The 17,291-nt window shown below is 41.7% G+C and overlaps 1 protein-coding gene across 1 annotated transcript in view; it reads right to left on the bottom strand.

Moving 5' to 3' along the window:
* Positions 1-17,291, bottom strand: part of arid2 (AT-rich interactive domain 2) — a 120,619-nt gene that overhangs the window by 1,762 nt on the left and 101,566 nt on the right. The window contains exons 15-20 of the mRNA XM_070900238.1: positions 13,099-15,923; positions 6,862-7,016; positions 2,892-3,030; positions 2,701-2,789; positions 1,006-1,126; positions 801-892 (exon numbers count right to left, since the gene is read on the bottom strand). Of these exons, the coding sequence (XP_070756339.1) occupies positions 801-892; positions 1,006-1,126; positions 2,701-2,789; positions 2,892-3,030; positions 6,862-7,016; positions 13,099-15,923 (3,421 nt within the window). The remainder of the gene's footprint in view (positions 1-800; positions 893-1,005; positions 1,127-2,700; positions 2,790-2,891; positions 3,031-6,861; positions 7,017-13,098; positions 15,924-17,291) is intronic.

The raw sequence follows: 17,291 nt of genomic DNA, 5'->3' as shown, positions 1-17,291 counted from the left end.
CCCATCTTCAATCCATCCTTGCATCAAGTATTATCTTAACAGTTTACAGACAACTGATGTTGACTACTGATGTTTTCCATCCACAAAATTCTCCAGCTTTGTTACTGGGCTGGATATATTGAACAAACATATTGTTCATGCTTCCAGACTTCTGATACACCAGGGGAATTAAGGTGTTCAAGTGCCCTCTCAGCCAAGTAGCGGCCTCCCGCAAATCAGAGAACAAATCAATTGAGTGGAAAGATTAGTTGGCACCACAATATCACGCATGTCAGAATATTGGCCAAGACACAAATTACAACTTGTTGAAAGTTCTTCTTCCCAGCCTACTGAGCTCCTCCCTATGCAAACTCTAAACTGCCGAGAAATAAGATGCCAGCACAGTGACCCACTCCAAATCTCCATCCACACTGGTTCTGTCTCCCAGTGACCAAACTCAAATTCCTTGTCCTTTACAGTATTCCACAGAATTACATCATCCTAATTCAGAAACCTCCTCCAGCTATGTGCATCAGCCCACACATTATAGTCCTCTGGCTTTTGGCCCCTATTACAAACCCTTCTCCAAGTGTTTCTCACTTTGTGACAGAGCCTCCCTCCCCACCTTTAAAAGCCTTCTCAAAATGTGGTTCTCGACCATGCTTTCGGGCTCCTAATTCTCCTACTGCTGAGTACATTCTCTCATATGTAAATAGCATTTTACAAGTGCAAGTTACTTTAACTGTGACCTTTCCCAAGTTCATGAGACCAAATGGCTGGAAACCTCTACTTCCTAGTAAAGAAACAAAAGATCTCGTTACCTGCGACCACAATCTGAATACTTAGCAACATTTTTTAAAATTAAGGCAGCCGTTAGTCGGATGTGTTTTGTTATTGGCCCTTCCTTTTCGTCCTGGAAAAAAATTGAGAAAATTAGGTTGGTTTTGGTAAGAAAATAGGTTCGACTGTAGGAAACAAGTTACTTCATTTGATTAAATCAAACTTAACTTAATTTATTTAACTCACCATATAATCTCTAAATGCAAGGTTCCTTGATCCTCTCCGCAATGCCACTAGAGCAGCACTGGGATGATTCACAATAGTCTTCTGTGCTTTAGGAGTGGAAGTAGCTCCAACAGGTGTCTGCCTGTAAAAAATAATGAAAGATTAACTAGGGCAATTCAAATCATCAAATATTTGCATTCCTCTTCCACAAACAGATGACATTATATGGTCATGAAGAACGCAGGAAAGCTTTTCTTTTGAAAAAAACAGTTTAGACCTTGCATTTATATCGTGCCTTTAACAGATAAACATCCCAAAGTGCTTCACAGTGTTGTAATCAGACAAAAATGGGCACTGTGACAAAGGAGAAGATATTAGATGGGGTGACCAAATGCTTGAACAAAGAGAAGGTTTTAAGGAGAGCCTTAAAGGCAGGAGAGGAGAGAGAGCACAGGGATTAAAAAGGGAACTTTAGAGCATGACGCCCAGACGACTGAAGGCATGGCCACTGATGGTGAAGAAAACAGTGGAAATGCACCATAGGCCAGAATCCAAGTTATGGCGGGGGGTGTTGTATGGCTGAAGGACATTAGAGATTTGGGGGGGGGGGGGGGGGGGAAAGAGAGAAGCCATGAAAGGATTTAAAGAGGATGAGAAATATGATTTGTAGGTATTTGAACACCGGAAGCCAATGTAGGTCAGCAAGAACAGAGGCCATGCGTGATAAGATACAGCGGCAGAGTACATATGGAAGCTGACCCTATGGCTTTGGATGATGTAACCATGGGACAGCATACAGATGGAGAAGAGGAGGGAGCCAAGGATAGATCCTTAGGGAATCCAGGGGTAATGATTCCAGGTGGAAAGAGAAGCCACTGCTGGAGATGCTCTGGCTATGATTGGATAGGTAAGAGTGGACTCAAGCGAGTGCAGTCCCACTGAGCTGGACAAGAGAGGAAAAATGTTGGAGGAGAATAGTGTGGTCGACTGTGTCAAAAGCTGCTGCAGAGAGGTCAAAGGGGATGAGGAGGAATAATACACCAGTCAGTCAGAGAGGACATAATTTGTGACTTTTGTTAGGGTCATTTCAGTGCTGTGGCAGGGGTGGAAACCTGATCAGAGAACTTCAAACATGGAGTTGGAGGAAAGATGGGCAGGGATTTGGGAGATGGCCATACATGTAAAGATTTGAGAGAAAATTGGGGGTTGAGATGGGGCAGTTGTTTCCAAGGACAGAGGCATTGTAGGGTGATGCTTTTTGAGAAGGGGGTGACATCAGTTTTGAAAGGGAGGGGAACAGTAAGTGAGGACAGGAAACCAGTTATAACGGCAGCTCGCATGGTGGCCAGGAAGGGAAATTGAGCATTCAACAGTTTCGTGGAAATGGGGTCAAGGGAGCAGGAGGTAGGTCTGATGGAAAAGATGTGCTCGGAGTGTGTACAAGGAGAGATAGGAGAGAAACTGAAGACAGACGTGGGTTCAGGGCTAGAACAGGTGGAGCCTAGGGGGAAGTTTAATAATCAGCAGAGGCAGATGAACAAATGGCTCTTAATCCATCTCAATTATATCACCAGGCCTGAACTAACTTCAAAATGAAATGGCTAAAATTCAATAACCTAGTATCTCCAATTACCTGATTTCAGTAGAGTAACATATGTACTACTTTACTAAAAGCTATAAATTTCCCATATTTAAATATTAGTACTTTTTCCTTACTTATTGGAGGTTTGCTGGTTTCCATTTTGTGCTTTCTCTTCAAGCTTCTTCAGTCCTGTAAGGAGCGCCTCTTTTGTGCAGTGTTTATCCTATTTATAAAATAAAATTGAACCATCACAGTATTACCACACCTGTATAACCAAAACAAAAGGAAACAAATGAGCACTTCACAAATCTCTGCAGTTATTTACCTGTAAGTGTGTAATGAAGGAGAATCTCTGCCGTGGGAAGTGTTCACAGGCCGCCCACATACATGCCCCTGGATACACATCTTTCCCTCCATGCTCAGTTGCTGCATGGTAGTACACCTGAGATGGAGATTCAAACCATCTAAAATTTGAAAGAAAGACATTTTAGTCTCCCCGAACTCAATTCCAGTGTTGCTTATTTGTACTTAGCTACTAGTTCTTCATTAGGCCAGTTGAGTCCTACAGTATTTAGCAGAAGGAAACAAGAACCAATCCTGTCCCAACAAAGGTTTCCTCAAACAGTCTCTTCCTACTGCTCTTAGTATCTCTTTATTTTGTATTTTTCCTGCCTCCCTCCAGATTTTATGTTGCTTATTCTTTTCACCTATTTGAGGTCAATATTAACAGGATGTCTGCAATGGTTCTGCACAGAAATTCCTTTCTTATTTTTGCTCCTTAATCAAAAAAGCATGTCCTTTTTTGTTAAAGAAAAAGGAATGGCAAAATTATAATAAAATGTAAGACTAAAAGTAATTAAAAGAATCAATAAACCACGAGGACAAAATAATACAAAGAATTGAGTGCAATTCCTCAACTCAAAGAGGAAATGTATCTAAAGATGAAATATATTCTGTGCTGTGACCAAGGATCTTAGGTTTATCCTATGCAGTCGTAGCCAGAGAATCTCCTGCAATGGCTTCTCTTCCTGCTCCCGCACCATTACCTCTGGAGTGTCCCGAGGATCTATCCTTAGCCCCCCCCTCCTATTATCTGCATGCAACCCCCTCATCGACATCATCCGAAGACACAAGGTCAAGTTCCACATGTATGCTGATGATACCCAACTCGACCTCACCACCATTTCTCTCAACCCCACTAGCTCTGATTTGTCACACTGTTTGTCAGACATTCTGTCCTGGATGAGCAGAAATTTACACCAACCTAATATTGTGAAGACCAAAGCCATTGTCTTCGGTCCCCACCATAAACTCCGTTCTCTAGCCACCAACTCCACCTTTCTACCTGGTCACTGTCTGAAGCTAAATCAATCAGTTACAACCTTGCTGTCCTATTTAACTGAGAGAAGCTTCCAACCACATATCTGCTCCATCGCCAAGAGTGCCTATTTCCACCTCTGGAACATCGTTCATCTCCACCCCTGGCTCAGCTCATCTGCTGCTGAAACCCTCATCCATGCCTTTGTTATCTCTAGACTTGACTATTCCAATGTTCTCCTGGCTGGTCTCCCATCTTCCACCCTCCATAAACGTGAACTCATTCAAAACTCTGCTGCGCATATCCAAACTCGCACTCAGTCCTGTTCACCTATCACCCCTGTGTTTGCTGACCGACATTGGCTCCCAGTTTGGCGATGCCTCAATTTTAAAATTCTCATCTTTATTTTAAAAACCCTCATTGGCCTAGCCCCCCTCTATCTCTCTAACCTCCTCCAGCCCTGCAACCCTCAGAGCTCTGCGTTCCTCCAATTTTGGCCTCTTGCGCATCCCCGATTTGAATTGCTCCACTATTGCCGACCATGCTTTCAGCTGCCTGGGCCCTAGGCTCTGGAATTCCCTCCCAATCTCTTTGTCCTCCTTTAACATGTGCCTTAAAATCCATCTCTTTGACCAAGCTTTTGGTCACCCGTCTTCATAAAATTTTGTTTGGCAACATTCCTGTGAAGTGCCTTGAGATGTTTTACTACGTTAAAGGGGCTTTATAAATGGAGGTTGTCACTGTTGCTATAGCACCCAAATTTAAATTTATGACTAAATCCTTTTTGAAAGACATTTTCAGCTTTCAAAATGCTAGATTTTCTGACAGATCACATCTTCAAAAGTTATGATATAAATTCTAATGCGATGATTAGAATTAGCATACAAAATATGCCAATTCAATTTTGTCCAAAATTAATCACAAAAATTTGACTAGTTCAGAGTTTGGTATTGGACTACTATAGGTAGCACTATCTTAACATTTACATAATTTGCTGTTTACTTGCATTATTTAAATGTATATACAGGTAGAGCGTCCAAAATCCAGAAACCTCGGAAGCAAGGCCATTTCGGATTTCGGTAATTCTGGATTTTGGAACGTCTTTCCGATGTCTCGAATCCGGAAATGACTAGGTATTTCCGGATTTCGTAACAACTTTCCGACGTCCTGAATCCGGAATCGCCTGGGCCGACGTAAGGGGGGGGCGGGTTTGGCGGCTGTGGTTAGGGGTTGGCGGCCGGGAACCCTGTAAACACCTGTAAAAAAAGGCAAGTTAAAGTTTTTATTTTAAAATTCTTTTTCAGCGATTTAGTAGGCAAGGGTTTTGTGAATTTTTATTTTTGGGAATTTTTTTTGGTGTTTTTCTCCCTCCCTAGGTCCCGGTTTAAAAAAAATGTCCGCATTTTGGAACATTTTCCAGATTCCGGACGATTCCACTACGGATCAGCCCAGTGTTCGGATTCCGTAACATTCCAAATTTCGGAACTCCGGATTTCGGATGCTCAGCCTGTAGTTTAACTTTACACTTACACGAGAGTCGTTGATGCCAGTTCATTGGATATATTCAAGAGGGAATTAGATATGGCCCTTACGGCTAAAGGGTAGTGAGGTGAATGATCAGCCATGATCATATTGAATGGTGGTGCAGGCTCGAAGGGCTGAATGGCCTACTCCTGCACCTATTTTCTATGTTTCTATGAAAGATGGCAATAACAGAAAGTGTACAATATTCCCATTTAATTAATTTATTTTATCTTTCAAACAAATTGATGTTTAATATATCTCGTCAGAAAAGAATAGTTTTACTTGCTGTCATAAAGTAGCTTAATGAATCGATGATGATGAACCTTGTCTCGATAAAGTGTTTTCAGTTCGACGACTGAAGGATTAGAACAGTGCAAATGACAGCATGCATAAAAGACACAATATCTAGTTCAGACACAACAGGATCCTACTGTTAAACCCCCAGATAATGCCTTCCTATGATTAGATATTGGGCAATTCAGGCACACGCCTGAGCATAAAACACATGGACCACTTTACTGGGGTGACCAGCACCTCTCCAAGTGTGAACATATGTAGAATTTACTTTCAACATAAAATTAATTAAGTTATGCCTTTGAGCTACATTGGGTAACCAACATGAAGCAGCAGAAAAGATTTCTTCCGGATATCCTAATTACATTACTACAACTTATATAGTGCCTTTAACATAGTAAAAAGTCCCAAGGCGCTTCACAGGAGCATTATAAAACAAAATTTGACTCCAAGCCACACAAGGAGAATTTAGGACAGACAACCAAAAGCTTGGTCAAAGAGGTAGGTTTTAAGGAGAATCGTAAAGGAGGAAAGAAAGGTAGAGAGGCTTATGGCAGGAATTCTAAAGCTTAGGGCCTAGGCAGCTGAAGGCACAGCCACACCAATGGTGGAGCGATTAAAATCAAGGATGCTCAAGAGGCTAGAATTAGAGCAGATATCTTGGAGGGTTGAGAGACTGGGAATTAGAGATAGGGAGGGGGCGAGGCCATGAAGGGATTTGAAAACATGGATGAGGAATTTTAAAATTAAGGCATTGCTTAACTGGGATCCAATGTAGGTCAGTGAGCACAGGGGTGATGAGTGAACGGGACTTGGTGTGAGTTGGGACACAGGCAGCAGAGTTTTGAATTAACTCAAGTTTATGGAGAACGTGGGAGGCCGGCCAGGAGTGTGTTGGAATGGTCAAGTCTAGAGGCGTCAAGTTGTCTAAAATGGAAGCAAAATCAGACAGCAAGTCACCTCAGATTATAGAGCTGTAAAATCTCAGGAGCAGATTGCTCAGCCATCTCAGTTTGACAGTGCATTGAACAGGGAGTGGCTGAATTTTTTTTTTTAAAGGCATACAGGAAAAAAAAAATGCAATATCTCAAAGAAAAAATACCTCCAATAAATAGGTAACTTTAACAGAATCATCTTTTAATCAACAAAAGAGATTCACCTTCTGCACGCTTGCCACAGGCACATGAAATTCTGTCCTGGTTTTCTCGTTAGCTCTCCATGTTGATGCGGTAATAGAACTTGATGCTGAAGAGGTTGAGAATTGTTCTGCTGGGTCACTACTGATGGTGGGGATGATACTGCTAAAGGAGCAGACTGCAGGAACATTTGTCATATGTAAATCAGTACAGACATTCTTATAGACAAAATAACTGAAAAATATTCATATCCTTGTGCATTAATACTACTGAAAGATGCAGTACTACTAGCTTCAATTAAGGTTGAGTAATACATTCTGAGCTAAGAAGAAAAAACAAAAAAGTTATTTTTTACACCATGGCGATTTGATACAAAATTAAAATGTGCCATGAGTTTGAAGACATCAGGCCAGAATGTGCTGAAGTAGGGTATCTTGTGATGTATCCAGTTAGTTAGACTTACAATTGCATGTAGGTTTTAAAATGTTTACCCAGTTAAAAGTTACTGCAAATGCGAGTCGTTCAGATGCTGTTATTTTTTTTAGCAAAATCGGGCCAATCATCGCCTAATTCTAGAGTAATGTATGTTCTCAGTAGAAACTTGAAGATCATTATTGAGACCAACTAAAAATAAGTTGTAGTAGGATGGAATGTATGTTTTATAAACCATATCTTGTCCAATCATATACACTATCTGCAAAGTAATTTAATACTCAAGTATTATGATAAATGCCATTTCACTCATGCTGAATGTCACAGATAGATTTGAATACAACACTATTTAATATGAAATTGGGCTTAGCAAGGTTAATTAAATTGAAGAAACATTAAATGTTGTGTTCATTAAGTTTAATCCTAACATTACCGACCATTCCTAAATGTATGGTCATGTTTACTGGATCCTTTTGGAGAACATGATCAAATGTAGCCAAAAAACATGACTAACACAACCATAAAATACTCCAGCAAATTCCATTTTTCACCATCAATTTCATCTTTCCATTCATTCAAACGAGACAAAATGTAGCTAACTTCAAATGCAGCAAATGTAAAAACAAAAATAGAACGTTCACCCCCATTGACTGAGCAAGGTTATTCAGTGAGTAGCTGAGCAATACAGATCAAAAAAGCTCCAGTATTTGCTGAGTGAGCTGGTCTTAGCAATGACCATGGTAGGGATGTTAAAATTAGTTTCCGCACTCCTCGATCAGGGGAAAACCATTATGTCCTTCCTGAGGTGGGGTGCCCAAAACTTAATGCGATACTCCAGATGGGATCTGACCAAGGCTCTGTACAACTGAAGTATAACTTCCTCACTTTTGTATTCCAGTCCTTGATAAAAGCAAAATATTCCATAAACTATTTGATTATTTTTATATCTGTATACTAGCTAATGGATTTTTCCTGATCGAGGAGTGCGGAGACTAATTTTAACATCCCTACCATGATCATTGCTAAGGCCAGCTTTTAGTGATTTGTGTACCTGCACACCATAAGCCCTTTGTTCCTCCAGTTCCTAATCATTTGCCATTAAAAAAAGTATTCCGATTTAGCTTTCTTGGATCCAAAATGGATGATTTCACACTTCTCCGCATTGAACTCCATCTGCCAGAGTTTTGCCCACTTACTTAATCTGTCTATGTCCCATTGTAACTTTCTGCTCCCTTCGACACAACTTACTATGCCTCCTTACTCAGTGTCATCTGCAAACTTGGAAATGCAACTCTCTATTCCTTCTTCCAGTTACTAACATATATTATGAAAAGCGACGACCTCAGTATAGATCCCCTGGGAACACCACTCGTCACATTCCATCAATTAGAGTGCATTCCCTTTATCCCTCCTTTCTGACTCCTATTTTCCAACCAATGTTACAAGGTTACCTCCAATTCCATGCGTTCTCATTTTTTCTTAATACTCTCTTGTGCGTAACCTTATCAAATGCCTTCTGGAAGTGCATATGAACAACATCCATAGACACTCCTCTGTCCATCATGTTACTGACCTCAAAAATTCAACTAAATTCATCAGACATGGCCTACCTTTCACAAATCCATGCAAATCTTTGATCAGCTCAGACTTGTTCAAGTGCTCCATCACTCTGTCCCTGGTGAAAGATTCCAGTAATGGCTTTCCCACAGCCGATATTCAATATCAGTGCTTTCATTAATTAATGAGAAAGCATCACAATTCCAAGATCAACTCACACTACAAGATCCTTGGAGCTTTAAAAATTAGAAAACATATTCTGAAAATTGAAGCGACTGCTGCAATCAAACCATGTTTGTTTGTGAAATCCAGAACAGTCAAAAAGAACATTTCACTGACCTAAGAAAAAGTGAAGAACTGAACCGAACAGACAAAAGAATCATATGACATGCACATATGGTTTTCATTGCAGAGTAGTTGAAGAAAGTACAACAGAAATGCAATGGAAGCCTGAATTAAATTGCAAATTCATTTTTAATTTTTAAAAAAATGGCACTTAAAAAAAAAAATTCACACACATCCCATGAAGTCATTTGACAACGGTGACAATTTTCATTCCCAGGAAGGAAAGCGGCCTTGTGAGCAGCGGCAGGAGGTCCTGCTGGACCTAATGCATGTATGGGGACAGGGATTTGGCGGGGAGGGGGGGGTGAAAAAGAGAAACAGCTGTTCCAGACACAGGAGACCATCATTCCCATTGCGGGGCCTGGAGGAGTACGCCTGCTTCTCCTGGTTCCACAAAGGAAGATTTTAAACATAGAAACATAGAAAATAGGTGCAGGAGTTGGCCATTCGGCCTCTCGAGCCTGCACCACCATTCAATAAGATCATGGCTGATCATTCACCTCAGTACCCCTTTCCTGCTTTCTCTACATACCCCTTGATCCCTTTAGCCGTAAGGGCCATATCTAACTCCTCCTTGAATATATCCAATGAACTGGCATCAACACCTCTCTGCGGTAGGGAATTCCACAGGTTAACAACTTAGTGAAGATTCTCCTCCTCATCTCAGTCCTAAATGGCTTACCCTTATCCTTCGACTACGTCCCCTGGTTCAGGACTTCCCCAACATCGGGAACATTATTCCTGCATCTAACCTGTCCAGTCCCATCAGAATTTTATATGATTCTGAGATCCCCTCTTATCCTTCTAAACTCCAGTCAATACAGGCCCTGTCGATCCAGTCTCTCCTCATATGTCAGTCCTGCCATCCCGTGAATCAGTCTGGTGATCCTTCGCTGCACTCCCTCAATAGCAAGAACGTCCTTCCTCAGATTAGGAGACCAAAACTGAACACAATATTCAGGTGAGGCCTCACTAAGGCCCTGTACAACTGCAGTAAGACCTCCCTGCTCCTATACTCAAATCCCCTAGCTATGAAGGCCAACATACCATTTGCCTTTTTTACCGCCTGCTGTACCTGCATGCCAACTTTCAATGGCTGATGTACCATGACAACCAGGTCTCGCTGCACCTCCCCTTTTCCTAATCTTCTGCCATTCAGATAATATTCTGCCTTCATGTTTTTGCCACCAAAGTGGATAACCTCACATTTATCCACATTATACTGCATCTGCCACGCGTTTGCCCACTCACTTAACCTGTCCAAGTCACCCTGCAGCCTCTTGGCATCCTCCTCACAGCTCTCACTGCCACCCAGCTTAGTGTCATCTGCAAACTTGGAGATATTATACTCAATTCCCTCATCCAAATCATTAATGTATATTGTAAATAGCTGGGGTCCCAGCACTGAGCCCTGCGGTACCCCACTAGTCACAGCCTGCCATGCTGAAAAGGACCCGTTTATCCTGACTCTCTGCTTCCTGTCTACCAACCAGTTCTCTATCCACGTCAGTACATTACCCCCAATACCATGTGCTTTCATATTGCACACCAAACTCTTGTGTGGGACCTTGTAAAAAGCCTTTTGAAAGTCCAAATACACCACATCCACTGGATCTCCCTTGTCCAATCTACTAGTTACATCATCAAAAAATTCTAGAAGATTTGTCAAGCATGATTTCCCTTTCATAAATCCATGCTGACTTGGGTCGATCCCGTCACTGCTTTCTAAATGTGCTGCTATTTCATCTTTAATAATTGATTCCAACATTTTCTCCACTACCAATGTCAGGCTAACCGGTCAATAATTCCCTGTTTTCTCTCTCCCTCCTGTTTTAGAAAGTGGGATGACATTAGCAATCCTCCAATACATAGAAACTGATCCAGAGTCTATAGGATGTTGGAAAATGACCACCAATGCATCCACTATTTCTAAGGCTACTTCCTTAAGTACTCTGGGATGCAGACTATCAGGCCCCGGGGATTTATCGGCCTTCAATCCCATCAATTTCCCTCACACCATTTCCTGCCCAATAAGGATTTCCTTCAGTTCCTCTTTCTCACTAGACCCTCGGTCCCCGAGTATTTCCGGAAGGTTATTTGTGTCTTCCTTCGTGAAGACAGAACCAAAGTACTTGTTTAACTGGTCCGCCATTTCTTTGTTCCCCATTATAAATTCACCTGATTCTGACTGCAAGGGACCTATGTTTATCGTCACTAATTTTTTTTCTTCACATATCTATAGAAGCTTTTGCAGTCAGTTTTTATGTTGCCAGCAAGCTTCCTCTCATACTCTATTTTCCCCCTCCTAATTAAACCCTTTGTCCTCCTCTGCTGTATTACAAAATTCTCCCAGTCCTCAGGTTTGCTGCTTTTTCTGGCCAATTTATATGCCTCTTCCTTGGATTTAACACTATCCTTAATTTCCCTTGTTAGCCACGGTTGAGCCACCTTCCCCGTTTTATTTTTACTCCAGACAGGAATGTACAATTGTTGAAGTTCATCCATGTGATCTTTAAATGTTTGCCATTGCCTATCCACCGTCAACCCTTTAAGTATCACTCGCCAGTCTATTCTAGCCAATTCACATCTCATACCATCGAAGTTACCTTTCCTTAAGTTCAGGACCCTAGTCTCTGAATTAACTGTGTCACTCTCCATCTTAATAAAGAATTCTAACATATTATGGTCACTCTTCCCTAAGGGGCCTCGCACAACAAGATTGCTAATTAGTCCCTTCTCATTACACATCACCCAGTCTAGGATGGCCAGCCCTTTAGTTGGTTCCTCGACATATTGGTCTAGAAAACCATCCCTAATTCACTCCAGGAAATCCTCCTCCACCGCATTGCTACCAGTTTGGTTAGCCCAATCAATATGCAGATTAAAGTCGCCCATGATAACTGCTGTACCTTTATTGCACGCATTCCTAATTTCTTGTTTGATGCTGTCCCCAACCTCACTACTATTGTTTGGTGGTCTGTACACAACTCCCACTAGTGTTTTCTGCCCTTACATTACAGGGCCTCTTCGAGAGTCTGACCAGGTTTTTGCTGGACAGGGGTGGTTAAAACTCACCCCAAAGTCTTAAAGGTAGTTCGTCCTCATGTTTGGTAAAAATGCAATATGATGTTTTGAGTTATTAAAGTCATAAATTATAGTATATGGATTGTTTTACAAGCAGTGTACACCATTTAAATTAGGTGAGTAGATATTGAAAAAATTAACAAGTTTCATACATCTAACAGCATCTGGAATTCATTGTAAATACATTTGATTAAATAACCTGGAGTAACACAATCTTGGAATTGCTGCTAAGAGGAATTGCTATGTGGCACTTCAGACCTTGGAGAACTTTCTAACAGTTTCTTTCTAAATCTGTCCCAATATATTCCCTTTTTAACCCTTGAATATGCAACCACTCAACAGAAAATGAGTAGGAACAAGGTAATTAAATCTGGCACAGCAAAGAACAAGAGTTTAGAATAAGGTGTTTAGAGAAATCAATAGACACAGTGTGAATTTTCAAGGATATAGAGTGGGGAACTCTGCTGTGGTGTTATTTCCTGAACATATCACCACTTTTTGTTTTTGCTTGGAAGTTATTCAATATAAAATGGTACTAAGTAAATATTATCTGGAATTGTTACATCTACAATGTTATCTCAAACAACCTATATCCTTTTTAAACTTTACAGTATACAGCAATTTCCACTTCTTCAGTAAACTGTAAATGTAACAAATTAAAGTTAGTGTAAACCAGTCATCAAACTGCAATGTACACATAGGAGCCTGATTCTGAAGCAAAATATCAATACATATCAAACAGGAATCTGACAAGAAACTTCAATCAATTTTAATCTACAATTTTGTGACAGTGGTAAATTAAACACAAATGAACTATAATGTTTATTTGATAACTTGCTCACCTGATTAACTATGCCTTGTGAAAGAACAGGCAGATGCGGATTTTGCTGTGTTGCACTGTCCATAGCTACTTTGGCTATAGTACTGGAATCAGCTCCTACTGGCACAGCCACCATTGTTGAACTGCAGCCAGCATTGTTAGGGTCACTGATGGTAACAATCCTTACTCCCACTTTATTTGGAATTCCTGATATATTATCTTTGCACTCAGCTGACCTTTTTAAAGGTTGACAATCAGTTGAACCATTGGTTGTTGGAGTCTGATAAAGTTGGACTGAATGTATAGCTACAGGTCCAGGTTGGTGTGGAACTGGAGAGTAATGCACCTGGGGAGAGTTAGAAACCGAAGACTGCACAGATACAACTGAACTTGGACATTGCTGAAGCTGAGGCACCACTGAACTTATGCCAGCTGTTATAGGTCCATTGGATAATCCTGAGTTTGTACCACTGATTTGCTGGTCAAGAGAGCTTGAAACCACTGTACAGCTAGCACTAGAATTTCCTATTGAAACAGGTCCATTATGCATTTTGGTCGATTGACCACTTTTGGCAGTATTTTGCTGATTACAGTCCATATTGCCCCATTGCTCTTGTGCAGCTATATCACCATTTTCCACATGGTTGGAAGCTCTATGATTGGGAATGTTTTTGCTTAAGTGTGAACCATCTCCTTTTTCAAAATCACAGATCCCATTAACCATGGGCACCTTCAAAAGATCTTTTTTAATTTCCTGCATCCCTGTATGCTCTACATTCAGCTTCCCATTTGTTACATTTTGACTTACTCTTGTCAAAGGTCCATTTGAGGCCAGTGTGCACTGGATGGGCTCAGACTGAGCAATCCCTGAGTTAGATGGAGGTAGACGTGAATTATCGTGTTTTTTTCCATTTACAAGTTTTGCTGCCTGCATTTCGCTTTCCTTTAAGCTACCATTGGTTGTACCAGTAGCTCCGTCTGTACAGGAAGGGTTCTCCATAATTTCAATTTTACGTTCATGTAGATGTAAATCTGTTGTATCTTTTGCCTCTTCCTCCTTCTGGCAAATAATTTTGTCACCTGTGAATGGAGTTCCAGATTCTGAGCTTTTTATCTGTTCACTCTGTGGTGTCAAGATAGGTGGAGAGGTTGGTACTTGAAGGCCAACTCCTGCTTGTGACCCAGTAACGGCAATTCCTGCAGGGGCAATGATCTGTGTTCCACTGCCATGACTCCCAGTTGGAGCAGCAAAGGTGGTATTTGGCACAACAGTAATGGTTACCTGGTTGCCAGTTGTTCCCTGGAGAAGAGCAGCAGTGTTACTAGCAGAAATCAACTGACCTGGTAAAATCTGCATATGAGGAATGGGCACTGTCTGCACTGCCCCCTGTGAATGGATGGGACCTTGAACAAGCTGCACATTTTGCTGGCCAACTACTAATTGTTGACCTTGGACTGGAACTCCAAAATTGGTTGCCTGATTGTGAGTCACTTGGTAGACTACCTGAGGACTAGGAGCTCTAGCATTAGAGGGAGGAGGCATTTGAGGAGCAGGCAATATAAGTTTACCACCTGGAGTAGGGGGTCCTCTTTTTGGAAGAAGTAATTGTTTTATTAAGCTGGACTCCCCAGAGGGAGGTTGACTAGGTCCAGTACTTGTCTGCTGTGACTGAAGCTGCATCTGGAACTGCTTTTGGGGATGTTGTTGCTGCTGTTGCTGCCGTTTCACAGATAGCATCTTACTCACAGTTTGAGGCCCCTGCATTTGAGGGGTGGAAGGTTGAGTAACCAACCCCACTTGTACTTGTGTGCTGTTGACAGGTACAGGAGATGGCGAAGATGAAGGGGTCACATTTGCCTTCCCAGCCAAATGAATAGTTTGGCCAGCTTGAATAGTACCTGGATTTGTCAACAATATCTGATGAATAGCAGGGGCAAAATTCTGTCCCTGTTGAGCTGGCTGACTAACAATCACATGTACACTCTGCTGGGGTTGCTGTTGCATTATGGTAGACTGAACTTGTTGAGGTGGCATTCCTGCTGGTTTTGGTGCTATATTCTGGAAACTCATCCTGGGAGCTGGAGGGCTTTGAACACCGGCAATTGCAACCACTTGACCTGTTGAAACTTGGAAATTTTGCACTGCTGCACCAGATACAACAGTGGGACTGGGGGTGGAGGAATAGTGCTGAGGTGCCAACAGAACAGTGTCTTGCTGGCTATTTATTTTTGGCTGGTGACGTGATGCCTGTACAGAGTGGGGTACTGCACTCGATAACAGGTGTCCTTGGGAAACAGTGACAGTGTTGGCTGGTATATTTTGAACTCTGCCAATTGCTGCATGGCTCTGAGAGACAGTCTGCTGTATCACAGTAACAGTTGTTGTTGCAGAGGTATTCACCTGATTCGAAGATACAGTTGGTATGGAGAGCTGGTGACCAGGAAGCTGCTGTTGAAAGAACTGTGGATGGTGAAGTACTTGCTGAGAAGTCGTCATTGTAACTGATGACTGCAGTGTTGCTGTGGCATGGTTTTGGATCATTGTTCCCTGGGGTATGCTGGTTCCAGTTAACGAATATGGAACTGAAACTGTGGGATGAGTGTTAAAAGTTGGAGGTTGAACAACTGTACATCTCACTGCTTCACTAGTAATTGGAGTTCTGCTTTGTATGAGAGTCACTGCAGTATTTTGGTGTGATTGTGCCAAGCCAGTTTGGTCCTGTGGTATCATGGTAATATTCTGAGCTGGAACACTTTGTTGAAATGTGTAGATCATTTGAGATCCTGGCTGACCAGTAGAAAGGTTAGCTACTGGCATCCTTTGAAAGTGGTTTACCACTGTCTGTGCTGCAAACAGGAAAAAAAAGATAACATAAATCAGAATGGATACAATGGTGGTTCTTCTAGAAGAGTCTCAACTTTCAACAGGGCCGTTACAGATTACTATCCTTTCATGATTCAGTTTAGTTGATTCGAGATTAATACAGCTTCTCCATTATCTTCAGGATAGACCAAACATTCAGCATCAGTGAGTAGGAATTCACTGAGAGCAAGGTCTTCCTTCAGAAGATTTATATTCTTTGAAGTTACATATCTGATCTTCATGACCACCCTCCCCCACCCCTTGCATTAACTAATTCCTATATTCGTAACAGTACAAGAGTGTGAAATATGTTCAGGATAAATTGCATTCCAAACAAGACCATAGTGCAGATAAATAAATCTTTCAATGAAGTACATGACCTAAGGAGATGCACTGATGACCTAATCAGCTAATTGTCATATACAAAAATTGCTGCAGCCTTAAATAAGCATTATATTAACACCCATAGATGCAAAATCAAAAATATTTTTTTTCCTGAACATGAAATCTCAATTTTATCAATGAGTTTTCTGACTTAGACATTCAAGCACCTCCACTCATCCCTAAATGTATGTTGCACCTCCCTCCCCCATGGGTCACTAACTTGGAATTGTCTCCCCCCCCCCCCCCCCACCCAAAAGTATGCACTGTATTGACTAGAATCTGGCTGAGAGTGCAGTACCTGAATGCTTGGATCTGCTACAATCAACCATGTATGGGTTTGTGCAGTGATAAAACCACAGAATTTAGTTTGTTCATTTAAGGTATTCCAAAGATAGCTTGTAGACTTAGACATTAAACAGATCTTCTACCTGGTTTCTAATGATATTTTATATCAAAGGACACCTCCAGAATTTTGGTCTGTAGCAACATGCAGAATATGTAGCCAGCTATGAGGCAGCAGTCTTGCTTTCCTGTTGCAGGTGTTGGCATATTCTCAACTGCACAATCATCTGTGAGCGGAATCTATGAACCAAGAATCCAGACAATGACATTCCTTGTCCAACATTGCAGGGGTTTCACCTGGGTGAAGCACTTTTCACCTGCAACATAACCTGGCTAACCACCCTATTCTGGAAGTCACACGCATGATTCTCACCTAACATTCACGCATGAAATTCCAGCAGATTTCACTGGATAGTTTCTCAGGCTTCTAGCCCTTGCCTCGGCTCATCCGCTGTTGAAGCCCTCATCCATGCCTCTGTTACCTTTAGACTTAACTATTACAACGCACTCCTGGCTGGCCTCCCACATTCTAGCCTACGTAAACTAGAGGTGATCCGAAACTCGGCTGCCCGTGTCCTAACTCGCACCAAGTACTGATCACTCATCACCCCTGCGCTCGCTGACCT

This window comes from Pristiophorus japonicus, chromosome 15, assembly GCF_044704955.1.
Source record: "Pristiophorus japonicus isolate sPriJap1 chromosome 15, sPriJap1.hap1, whole genome shotgun sequence".
In the NCBI taxonomy this organism is placed as follows: domain Eukaryota; kingdom Metazoa; phylum Chordata; class Chondrichthyes; family Pristiophoridae; genus Pristiophorus; species Pristiophorus japonicus.
The sequence above is the reverse complement of the archived record's forward strand: the minus strand, read 5'-3'. Positions and strand labels throughout refer to the sequence as shown.